Genomic DNA, 13,661 nt, shown 5'->3' with positions numbered 1-13,661 from the left:
TTTTTAATAATTTGTTCTTATGACTAAAATCGATATATCTTAACATCCGTACGGTTGGATCGTCGAAAAAATATTTTAAAAAATTAATCATGTAAATCGGGAACGAGTCTCGTTGTTGGGAGGGGTACTTTTACCAGATTTTTCTAATCCTGACATTCGAGATGAATTTCAAATTTTTTAATACTTTTTTCATGTGACTAAAATGAGTAATTCTTAACATCCGTACGGTTGGATCCTCTAAAAAATCATTAAAAAAATTTATCTTTTTCATCAGGTATGAAAAAAATCTAGTAAGAGGCAACACCCAACGGTTTTTTATGAAAAAGTTTTGTCTGAAATAAATTGTGACAACAGTTTTTTTGAAAAAAACCGTTGTCTTAGATGATCAACTTTTTTAAATCTTAAGCTTGATATTAAATCTACTTTTAATCAACGGTTCTAATTACACCAACTCAACAATCCAAGTGAATGTTTTTTCACGAATCACATCATGCCACCTCATCACAAGCAACACTGGTTGCATCGTCGAGAAAATCATTTTAAAAATTAATCATGTAAATCAGGAGCGAGTCTCGTTGTCGGGAGGGGTATTTTTTTTAATATTTAGGAACTACCACTTTAATTACATTTTCGGTATAATTTCAAGCAAGATATATTTGAAAATTTTAAAATATTTTTTAAGTGAATAAAAACAATATATATTAACATCAACAGTTTAAGGAATATATATTAATAAGTCAAAAAAATATATGGCATTAAAAATTATTGTCTGAAATTTAAAATGTGTTGTCTTAACAAAAGTCATACAACAGTTTTTAATATAAAACAATTGTCGGATGTAATATCAACCAAATAAATAGTGCCAAATTCATACAACGGTTTATAACCAAAAAAGGTTATTTAAAAATAATGTCAATAACGGTTTTCAAGAAAAAAACCGTTGTTGAATCACACAATGGTATTTTTAAAAAAGCCTGTTGTGCATAGTTTTATACGACAACGTCTGAGAAAGAAAACCGTAGTAAAAATGTGCCCATGTTTTAGCTTATTTATTCATAAATATTTATTATTTAACGTTATTAACGATCTGATACACGTTATCGGTATTATGTCATTAGTAGGTTGTAATTATTAGGTATATTTGAAATCTTAATACACACAAATTAATTTAGTGTAAGTTATTGGTTACTCGTATAAATTAATTAACGGTGGCATATAAATTTTCCGAAAAAAATTTAAAACTAGTAAAAATATAGACAACGTTTTTTTCTAAAATCATGTTGTGGTAAGTTACTTTACATAAGTGTTTTTTAGGAAATGTCGTTGTTGGAATTCTACAACAGTTTTTTCTTTAAGATTGTTGTAGTATTACATATTTTACAACAGATTATAAATATCGATAACCGTTGTCTAACTGTTACAAGTGTTTTATTTTAAAAATACTTGTATAAGGTAGATTAATATAACGTGCTTTTTCGAAAAACACTTGTTTGGATTGAACAATTAACAATGTAAACTTGAAGCACTTGTGATTAATTTTTTATTAATTATAAAGTAGATAATTAAACTATTTTGTAATATAAAATTTAAATATTAAATCTAGATGAAAGTGGAATTAATTAGAGTTTTTTGTTTTTAAAAAATTTAAAATGAATTGTTTGGAAATTATTTTTTCTGAAATTATTACTATTTTTATTGTAATAAACTAGACAACGATTTATTTGAATATTTTGTTGTGCAACACGTTTTTAAATTTAGTAAGAAAGACAACGGTTTTAAGAATTAGACTATTGTCTGATATAGGTGACATATAATATATGTAGAACACTTGTCTATCAAGTATCATTTAGACAACACCTAATTTGTACATTGTGTGATTCGAGCTTAACTAACTAGTAGAAAAAAATACTTGTCTCATTTCCACAACCGTTAAACAAGACGTTATCTCAATCATTTTCAGACAATGGATTTTAAAAATCGTTGTACGATTTTACTCATTTGCACAACATCACCTTAGAAAGGGTTGTCTGTCTCCATCAACTAGACAATGGATTTTAAAGCGTTGTAGTAATACTAAAGCCTTCCCATTCACACAACATCTTAATTTTGAAAACACTTGTCTGATTTGTTTTACTAGACAACATTTTTTTATCGCTTGTAGTAATCAACGTCAGACAACGCCAATTTTTTGGTTGCAAAAAAACTGTTGTATGAAAAATTCGGGCAACACTTTTTTGGTCGAGTGTTGTCTAATCGGTGTTGTCTGATTGGGTTTTTCTTGTAGTGTTAGACCATTAGTGGCATATGTTCCTGCATAAGAATTTTAACACTCTAATTCTTGAGTAAATGAATGATAAGAAAGCTATATATCAAGGAATGTATATAGGTATCCCAAAGTGTTTCCTAATTTCAAGTATAAGTAAAATTATTCTTACATGTCAGAATAGATTCTCCATTTACATGTTAGGCATATATACTGAGACTCTAATTAAGGAAGAGATTAATGACTAACGTATAGTAATTATTTACAAATATAACTACAATTTTGTACTCATATTTGATTCAGCACTGCAGCTTCTAGCACCTTCTATAAAATCATATCAGCTGACTTCTCGAAATGTAAAGAACTACAACCATTTAGGCACAAGGTACAGTGCAAGAACCTTAAACCATAGTAGGGACAAAATTGACACCCATATTAATTATCACATTTCTCATCTTGTTTCTGTCTTCTTCAGAACAAATTTGGATTAATCCAAAGTATCTTCCATTTGGTCAAAACAAGTAAACAGTACTCACATACACTCTTAATTTTTTAATTAGGTTAGCATTTATATCAATAAATATTTAGCATATCGTTTTGTCTTTTTATGATGATGCAGAGCAGATGTGGAAAGGTGAGTTGGAATTTTAGCCTTGTGAGACCAGCCTGCTTTTGACACCAAAAATTAAAGGCTAAGAAGATTGAAAGGTAAGCCTTATGTAGCTTTCTTATCTGATGCTGTATGCCTAATTCAAATTTTCTGAAGTAGTCGACCTACATGGCATGTCTGAAAGGGAGTATCAATGCAACTTATTGCTAGCTTGTCTTTCATCGGGATGTAATTAGTAACCTACCAAATAATGGTCATTAGTGAGGTCCAGATTGCTAAATGTGCATTTTTTTTGTAGTTACATTGCCCTTCGTTAAGATTCTAGTAGTAATAATTCTAGAATCCATAATCTGGTGCGTTCGAGAGGATTTGCAGGATATTTTGTTTGTTAGCTAGGTGTTCAGTATTGTACAGGTAAATTAGTTATGCAATTATATCAGCCATTTTTGTAGGCCTCAGTTATCAGAAATGCTTAATATTAACACTTGCTAAGAAAAACCTCAAATTAATTAATTGAGTAATCACAAATTGGCTTCTTTTTTCTATCTTTGTACTATATTTGGTATAGTTCTACTAAATATAGCAGGGACAAAGTCCTTAACAAAAAAGTACTAACAAACTTTGTATAAAGGCCATCTTTGCATGCATGAGATTTGATAAAGGTTATTTGGAAAAAGCTTCAACTTGTTCATTGCACATATGGCATTTGAATAGTGCAGATGGCATAAATTTTCAAAGATTAAAAGAGTAAATTTGATCCCTAGTTATGAGGCCGAGGATATAATTTATGTGAGTTTTTCTTGTTTTCTTGAAAAATAATTGGAATCGGATAGAATGGTATGAAATCCTTGTGTAATACAAGTGCAGATGCTTTTATGTATACTGTGATCTTTTGGTATGTAAATTATTGTTTTTCTTGGTAATAGGCATGTATTCAACCTTCAGAATTTCAAATTTATACAACAAGAACAAGAACAGTGAGATGTCAGAATAGGGTGCACCGGTGATATCATATTTGTAAATAGATGGATTTTCATTGAGAAAAATGAATTATAGGTACTGACATTTCAATTTCGACTATTTACAGCTTAATCCCAGAGGCCATAACACCGAAATTCATGTTATGGATCATGGGAAGAATCAACATTTGTGTTGTGATCATTGAGATTCATACACTGCCATCTGCAGAAACTTGTAAGTTCTTTGATGGTTAAGAAATCCCATGAACCAAAACTCAAAGCCATCCTTTGTAACTACTTCTATATACTTTTTTGCTGTATCATTCACATTTTCACTTTCATTTGCTCTCTTTATATTGTTTAATGGAACTGAAACCTTGTAACAAGTCCGAAGCAAATCCCCGGTTGAAGTAGAGACTTTGATTGATCTTTCACTGCAGAAGGCAATTCTATCGGTTGAGATAAATAATAATCCGGATATAGGACCAGCAGTTGTCGATAGATAGCATTGTGAAGCCTTTAATAGCTTTTCTCCTTGGCTCACACTGAAATTTTGTCTGAACACTTTCTTCACACCCCCTACTTGGAGAATTTTAGCTCCCAATCTCAACTTTCCCTTCACCATTTCACTCAACTTAGGTCCAATTTTCACTGCAAAAGTTAAAAACAAGGAACATGTTAGCACTCAATTTTAAAGCAGAACCAGCCACAAAACAAATGTTTTTTGACATTTGGTAAGCTCATAACTTACCATGATTGCGAATGCCTTTTGCAAAATTCTCCACTTGCACACTGAGTTTGTTCATCCTATTCCTCATTAACTCTATATTGTCTGCAGTTCCAAGAAAAGTCTATTGTTATAAAAGGATACTGTATAGCTGATATTAACAGTCAAAATGATTATTTGATAAATTATTGCTTTACATCTCGTTTGATAAATTATTTGATACTTACTCTGTCTAAATTTCGGAGATGCATAATACTGATTGCAACTGATACATAAAATTCCTTCTGGAAGCATCTCAGCTGGAAATGCTGTTGAGCTGATAGGAAATCCAATAACTTGTCCTGAAATCTGGCAAAAAGTTTTCTTTTTTTTTTGTAAAGTTTGTTATAGAACAACAAAAAGTTCAGGTAATGGTAGTTAGCTGAAATTGATGGCATATTCGATTTCAACAGAGGGTAACTAACCAACTGAAAACTGTGTTGAAGGTATTTGTTGGTAGCATGATCTGTGTGGATTATTAAGCAATTACACTTAATGGTTTAACAGAGCATTGGAGATTAAAATATCGCCTTCTCGTCTAAATACTCTTTAATCATGTCAGAAAAATGTTCATGTTCTTATAACTTGCTGAAAAACCAGAAGCTGGGCAGTTTTTAACAGAGTAAAATTGTAACGTTACCGACTCTCCCAAAACCTAGGAAAATGTCATTTTAAGTATGTATGTGCGCTTGTATGATCTAGCATTGAAGCTTGTAGCACCTTGGACAAAAACATAATAAGGTGAAGTTGTGATTATGTGTGAAGAAGAACTACAATTGTTAATGGACAAGATAACACATAGAGGAGCAGTGACATTCTTTGTGATGCCAGCATACTTTAATAGAGTATATAACAATATGATTAAGGAAAGCAAGGAGTAGATTCATTACATGCAAGTCATAAACAGCTGGTGCAAAAGTTTCAAATGCTTATCTGGATTGCCGTCACTCTTCATATATTTTTCATCATGCATGTTTCTTTATGTTTTCTAGCATCCTTAATATCTTATCTTGATGTTTAATGGAATGTTTTGTGGGGCAGCCATAAAACTAAGCCATGCAAGCTACCTTTAGACTATTACAAATTTTCTATGATGTTTAACTATAATTTAATGGAACACTATTGAATGTACTATAAATTTTCTATGATTATTATAATTTTAGATACAACATACTGTGTCATGACACAGTCTTAAAACTGTTTTTTCTTAGTGTAAAGTTTGTGCCACAAGAAAAGTTGTTTATGACAGCTGGCTCCAAGTTCTGACATATTTCATCTTCTTTTCTGAAGGTCCTGTTGATTTGTAGATATGGAGTATAAAATGTCCAAATTTGCAGTGGTTCATACCATCTGAATCATGGTGAACCGCATATATAAACAATTTGACATCTTCATGTACAACAAAATATTTACATCAAAGTATAAAAAGTCTCTGAAACAGAATTGGTCATCATAGGTAGGCTATTACTTGGAGCTTGTTTGGTGCTTGTTTCAAGAATCAATGAGAAATGTTATTAGAATGTGTGGGTGAAAGGTACTTATATGCAAAGGTTGGAGCTTGGAATTTGAGAAGCGGCTGATGAGGCACGTTCCATTGTCGATTTGCTAGCATCATCAAGATCATTCCCAGTTCTATCTTGTGCAAAGACAGGGAAATTTTAATTAGGAAAAATCTTTTACTTTGATGGGAATCCTTCTGCAATTCTCAGCATTATTAGCATTGATCTATTATGTCAAAACTAATTAAGACTCTTTCTCAATTGATCTGAACATATATTTCCCATGTTAAGCATTCATGCTCTCACTAGTTGCATAAGTGATGCACGCTAAGCCTGATAGCCTTCCCCGCCGTCTTATATCTTTGTGGGCAGAAGTCTATTTTTTTTTCCTTTCTTTGTGCTAATTCCAGAAGTCTAATGTTGGAGTCTGTTAAGTGCAAGGAATCGAATACCAGCTTCTATATAGAGTTACAGAAATTTTAAACATATGAGAACCGGGGCTTACAGGAAAGCAGGGGTGCGGCACCTCCCTGGCGTACTGCGCACCGAATATGTTCGGGTGCGGCGGTGCGTTGGGGTGCGGCGGGAAACGCACGGGGTACGCCGCCGTGGCGTATCGCCGTATTTCACAGATCAGATTCGTGGAGGTGCGGGTTGGGGTGCGGGAGTGGCATATATTGTAATTTTTGGACCGACTTTAGTTGCCCAATTGAAAGACTAGGAAGAGAGGAAAGACTACTGAGGCGAATTAATCATCGCCGTGTCTTCATCTCCATCTTCTAATCCTTGTTATCTGTTATCAACCTTCATCTTCCTTCCATGTGTGTTTATCATTTTTATATGTATAGCGTGTATGTATAGTCACGTATGTATAATTTGTCTCAGCGTGTTTAACTATTGTGTTGTGTCTTTCTCGGACCCAAGTATTCTTTTTTTGTAAACTTATTTGATTTTTTCTTTAATTGGCTCTTATTAATAATGAACTCTTATATATTAAATTTGAGTAAATAATAATACGTTAAATATAATCAAATAATTCTTTTTCAAATAAATAATTTAAAAATGTATTCGGTTATTTAGGATAATGAACTTACTTATTTAACTACTTTATTTAATTAAAATGTGACTCTTTGACTATATTTATAGTAAATATATAAATATTATTTTAAATATTTGTCGTATCCCGCCGCACCCGAATCCCCATATTTTTGAATTTGCCGAATTCTCGTATCCCCGCACCGCGCACCACCGCACCCGCACCCAATCTTCCTAGCTTACCAGATTACCTCTGGCAATTATTATTTTAGCTGGAGTTGGAGCAATGATAGCTAAGACTACAGATTTGAGGAAGGAAGTGGCTAAAAATTAATAGCATACATTACCATGTCTCAATCTATTTATATGTCCTATGATGGTCTTGCAAATTCCCTACGGTCTACGGCCTACGGCTAAGTGACTTAGAGCGTCCGGCCCTTCTCCTTACGGGAATTTACCCTACGGCAGAAATTCTCATATCCTCCCGCTCCGATCCATCTTCACGCATCCCGTTCATTACCTACTTGTCACCTGCTTCGTCTTAGTCATTCCCGAAAATATGAAAATTATGGCACTTGTCCCTACGTCTCATCATCATCGCCTCACCTATGTATAATCTCTAGACACGTGTCAACACTTCCGTAAAATCTAGGAGATGACTCATCTTTGAAGAAGGATAAAACCTACGAAAAACAAACAAAGAAGGACGGAAAAACAAAGAAAAAGAACAGAAAAGAAAAAAAAAGAATAAGAAAAAAATCTTCTGATACCGTTAATTGAACAAGATTTTATCTGCCATCATCCTAGTTCTGAATCATTAGTTTATTACCATGGCTTAATTCATTTGGTTTTTAAACATTCATATGGACAAGAGGCATTATGACACACATGGCGCTTTATGTGCTCCTATGTCCTCTGATATGCAAATTGCACCTCTGCATGTATCAATGTCCTTATTATAAGGCCTGCAGCAGTGCTAAACTTTTTTTACTCTATTTTCGTCGAAATGTAGAGTTACATGGGGTAATGAGCACTTGCTGCAATTTTAATAGTTGTTTCATGATACATGTTAAACCCGTAGCAGTTTTTGTACCTAATTTTGTAAAGTGGTTTGCTAGGGTGGAATCCATATCTATCTATACTATGTTCCTATATTATGTATAATAGCTTAAGCGCACGGTTCCGTTAATATTTAAGAATTTTTTTTATCCTTTCATATTATAATTTAAAAATATTTATATAGATATATAATAATACTCTCTCGGTATCTTCCAATTGTTTACATTTCTGAATATGTGTCCGGCATGCATTTTAAGGTGCATAAAAAGTATAGTTATGTAACTTATTTTTATAAATTTGTTTTCCGAATAAAAGTTTAATGTTTTAATTTTTATTCAGAAAAACAAAATTGTAAAAAAAAAATTACATAACTATACTTTATATGCACCTCAAAATGCGTGTCAGGCACTCTGTCAAAAATGTAAACAATCGAAAGGGACGGAGGGAGTAATAAATTTATAAAAAAAATACGATAACATGTGGTCGTAGTTTAGTAGAATAAGTATACTATATCTAGTAGTTTAACAATTTAGTAATTTAGCGGATATATAATACAAATTTTTTTAATGATATGATAAGGTGCGGTTGTAGTTTAGTAGGAAAAGTAGAGTATGTGTGTAATAGTTTAATAATTCAGTACTTTAGCGAATATATAACACTATTTATATATTTTCTTAATAACCAAAATTAGGGAATAACCGTTGAACCAAATTATACTTTATTCCGTTTATTATAGCATAGATAGCAGAGATTATATTATATCTCTTCTATATATAATAGCACAACAAGGGAATAATATTTTGAGATTAAAAAGTCTCATTGAAAAGACTAAACTACACCTGTTTTTAATATTTTGTGGGAATCGAACTCGAGTTGCTTCATTCTTCTATACAATCTCGTACCACTACACCATATTGTCACATATGCTTTTTATGATACACCTAATATATAAGTGTGCTAAAGGAATATTTTATTTAAATTTAAAGATAGCTACTTGAATTCCGCAAAAAAAATGATAGTTACTTGAATATTTGTACAATTAATTTTAAAAAACTGAATTTCATATATAAAGTTAGACATATTACATAAATGGATTATTATCTTATTTATTATTATTTTTTAGTTTGAAAATATATCTCATATATTTTTAACATATTTTTTATTATAAAAAGTAATTAAAATGTACTTATATACTTTTTAAAGAAAATATTGAAAATAGAATCACCTATATATAAATAATCTAGATTGATATTAAATATTTAGATAAGTTCGAATTATAATGAGTCAATGAATTTTAGTTTATTTTGAATTTGAAATCAGAATTTGGCCCATTGTCCAAAAATACTCGAAATTTGACTACATGACTAGGAGAAAAACATTATCACATTCTACGTTTAGTAAATTTAAATTACAAGTTCGACGAGAATATCTTACCAATAATGTGAAATTTTTTGATATCTTATATTAATATAAATTAATGTGTTTGAGGTATTTATAGGTACAAGTCAATTGATTATTTGTATTAAAATTACTAGCTTCACTAGTAGCGCAATAGTATTTTGGGACTTGTCTCGATTTTAAAAATATTTGAAATTTGTATGAGATCTCACGAGATTTGTTAAAACTACGATAATATATTAAAACGATTTATTTTTCATTTTTCACTTTAAAAAAACTAGCATTTTAAAAAGAATTCTTTTAGATAAACAATATTTATCGATCAAGATAATATTGTACAAATATTTTGAATTATTTTAATATTTTGAAATATTCAAATAAAAGTTATGTGTATACTATATTGTAGCATTTAATTCAATACATTTTATATTATTTAAAAAACATATATTGTTCAATAATTTGAAGGAATTAACCATTTCAACTAATATTTATAAAACTTTATCGAATTGAAAAATATTTAATTTTAAGAGAATAGTATACAATTTAATATCAAATTATTATATGAAGAAATATTAGAGTTGTAATGAAAGAAACTTAAAAATAGTTTAAATAACAATATAATTACAATTTTTCCTTCAAATTCTTGAAAAAAATCATGAACATCAATAATAAGTCTTACAATATATAATTTATTTTTATGTTACATAATTGATACTCGGTCGCGTAAAAAAAGATATGGATTGTTTGTAAGTGATAATGTGAATACCATATATAAATTATTACAATTTATTTATTACATAATTTTAATTTTTGAATAATTATAAATACATGTTATTTAAGTAATTAATTGTCTCACTAGATATTAATAATGATTATACATATACATAAATCAGATATTTAGCATATAAATAATTGAAATCATCGTAATTTCCTAAGAAATGTAACATACAATAATTCACATGCTAATATAGACACATATAACTTAATCTTATTTTGTTAAGAATAGTGTAAAAAACTAACATTTTTCCAAACATACATACGTTAAATTTCAAAAACTAACATTTTTCATTAAAATCAACTTTTATATTAACAGTAGTGTAAATTCTATATTATTTTATATTATGATTGCAAGTAATTATGAATTCAGTTATTCATTTTTTTTTAAATTGAGTAATTTAATTGTAAGTTAATAGAGAACTCAATAATAATATAAACCAGTTATATAGTTTATTTAAATAAAATTCAAAATTTTTGGTTAACTCTGTATTCAACATATATGTTAATTTTTAACTTTTTCTTTGTAAACATACCAACGACATTCTACATATTAAGTTTATATGTTTCATTTTAAACGTACACTGACTACTCTGTTTATATTCATTCATTAAATACAATTATACAACACAAACAAGAATATATATATATATATTTCTTAATGAGCTATATTGGAAATGTTGTGTAATTTAGTAATGTCTTGTATGAAAATGATACACACATAAATATGTTAGACATTATACAACATTACAAATAAGAATATAACTAAAAACATTATAATTGCATGCATAAAAAAACTCTAGAAAATAACCCGTGCCTCGCACGGGTTATTATGCTAGTTATACTATAATAACCGAAATGGAGTATAATTTGTAATTTGGTTAACTCTTTTTATCTCGATTGTCAGATCTTCTTCGTCAAATAATCAGAGTCGTTAGATCCAAATACTAAATAAATACACTACATAAGTTCTCAGGTTCGAAATCTCGTCAACAACAAACATTTATATTATTATTTATGAAGATACAAATAAGTTCTCGGGTTCGAATCCCGTTAACAACAAACATTTATATTATTTATAAAGATACATATAAGTTTTCAGTTTCATCTCACTCACCAACAACAAATATTTACATTATTATTTATAAATAAAATCTCATCAATCATATACTACTGATAATATTTGTACCGAACTTGAAATTCTAGCCAATGAAATTATAATTATATAATCATTATTTAATGTTTAATTATTTATATAGAATTTTAATAAAATTATACAAAATAGAAATGAAAATATATAAAACTTTATTAATAAGAGAAACTTTGGTACCAAACTAACAAATTTTGATACCCATCTAATAATACAAATTGACTTATATTCTCTCTAAATTTTGTTTTCTATTAATTAGTGTTCATGCAAGCGTCTATTAACTTTTAATTTAAAAGATATTTTTTTATCAATAATTAAGTAATATTAAATAAACTATATTGAAAAAGCCAATAATAAGATAATTATCAAATAATATTAATTAATATTAAATTATCTATAATATACAATTCGTTTCACACAAACAAAACTAATATGTTAGATTTCTATAACAAATAATGCAATGCAAGACTAAAATTATACTGGAAAATTTCATATTTGATTCCATTTTTTTTAACTACATAATTATTCTTTGCAAATACCTATTTAATATTTCATATTAATATATTAATTTTGATTTTTGTTTCGCACTACAAATACTAATTTGATATTTTTAATCTGATATGCACGGATTATCAACTATTTATAATAATAAGTAAAATCATGTTCTATAATACAAAAGTACCAAATCTTGGTAATCACTAAAAAATTATAAAATTATTTGTACATTTATATAATTAAATTCCAACTAACAGAATTTACTTCTACTCTCCATGCGGACTTTATTTTCACTTTAATTTCTATCTGTTAGTATTCATCTAAGCGTCGATTTACTTATAAATAATCGTATTAGTAAAAGATAATATGTTAGATTTATATAACAAGTAAAATGATTAGGTGTATAACTAGAACTAGAACTAGATTTATAAGTCACATTAGTAAAGGAGAGAACTATACGGTGGAATTTCATAATTACACTTGCTTCAATTTCTTTTAACTACATAATTTAACAACATTTATTTATTATATTTCAATTCCGTGTTTCGCACGGATTATAAGATTTAATTTTAGGTATATAATAAATGATATTATTTTCAATCTCGGTCCCAGGTCTCGTGCTTCGCTCGCACGGGTTGCCAACTAGTAACTTTTATATATTTACATAAATCATAGATATTTGATAAACTAAGAATCAAAGAAGAAAGAATAAGATTAAATGAAAATTTATATTTTTACTAACTAGAACCATAACTAGATTTATAAGTCATATCAGTAAAAAAAATATGCGGTGGAATTTCATAATACACTTGCTTCAATTTCTTTTAACTACATAATTTAACAAAATTTATTTATTATTTTCAATGCGTGTTTTGCACATATTATAAAATTTAATTTTATGTATATAATAACTTGATATTATTTTTAATCTCGGGGGCACGGGTCCCATGTTGCCAACTAGTAACTTTTATATATTTATTTAGGTCATATATGTTTGTTGAATTAAAAATCAAAGAAAGAAAGAAGAAGAGTAAATGAAAAATTAAGTTTCTACTGAATATCTCAAAAAAGACTATATTGTGCATCCCATCGGACAAAATGAAACTAAGTGGGGCTTTATATATAGCCCAATATCTACACAGTTACAAAGATCAAACTACATGTTAGCTATACTATATCATGTAAACAATATAGGATCCCTAAACTATAGCTAGCAATTAGTATAACAGTTGTACATAATTTAATATCCCTGATTTATAGCTTACAAATTAGTGTTAGAGGGATTTGCTCTCATATCTTAACTACTGCTGCAATCTCTCCATGAATGTATCATTTTTATGCTATATAAGCAGCTCAGTTGTAATAGTTCAATAATCAATAACAATTTCAGTTTTATTATTTCACATGGTATTAGATTAAACCTGTGTCATCTCTCTTAAATCATCTTAGCAAAAAAACGATGGCGTCTCCTCCCACATCTCCCCATCATTCTGAAAATGCTAATGGTGATCCTAAAATCACTGCAACTCCAGAAAAATCTCCAGAATCTGTATTTTCAACATTTAAGCAGATTGATCCATATCTTATCCATCCTAGTGACAACCCAACTGCTGTGTTTTACTCTCCCCTTCTCAATGGTGAATGTTGTCTTAT

The 13,661-nt window shown here is 29.1% G+C and overlaps 1 protein-coding gene across 1 annotated transcript; it reads right to left on the bottom strand.

Moving 5' to 3' along the window:
• Positions 1-3,515: 3,515 nt before the first annotated feature.
• LOC141718270 (GEM-like protein 4) lies at positions 3,516-5,957 on the bottom strand. The gene is made up of 4 exons (XM_074520657.1): positions 5,946-5,957; positions 4,787-4,907; positions 4,584-4,664; positions 3,516-4,483 (listed from the first exon to the last, which is right to left on the bottom strand). The coding sequence occupies exons 1-4, from the start codon at positions 5,955-5,957 to the stop codon at positions 4,032-4,034; spliced, it is 666 nt and encodes a 221-aa protein (XP_074376758.1). The 3' UTR covers positions 3,516-4,031.
• Between the last annotated feature and the right edge of the window lie 7,704 nt (positions 5,958-13,661).

This window comes from Apium graveolens, chromosome 1, assembly GCF_009905375.1.
Source record: "Apium graveolens cultivar Ventura chromosome 1, ASM990537v1, whole genome shotgun sequence".
NCBI classification, from domain to species: domain Eukaryota; kingdom Viridiplantae; phylum Streptophyta; class Magnoliopsida; order Apiales; family Apiaceae; genus Apium; species Apium graveolens.
This window is presented reverse-complemented; position numbering and strand designations above follow the sequence as displayed.

Coding starts and splice junctions, on each gene's coding strand:
- LOC141718270 (XM_074520657.1), bottom strand. Junction 4,665..4,786: donor ATCTCCGAAATTTAGACAGA/GTAAGTATCAAA, acceptor TTGGAACTGCAG/ACAATATAGAGTTAATGAGG. Junction 4,484..4,583: donor AAAAGGCATTCGCAATCATG/GTAAGTTATGAG, acceptor TAACTTTTGCAG/TGAAAATTGGACCTAAGTTG.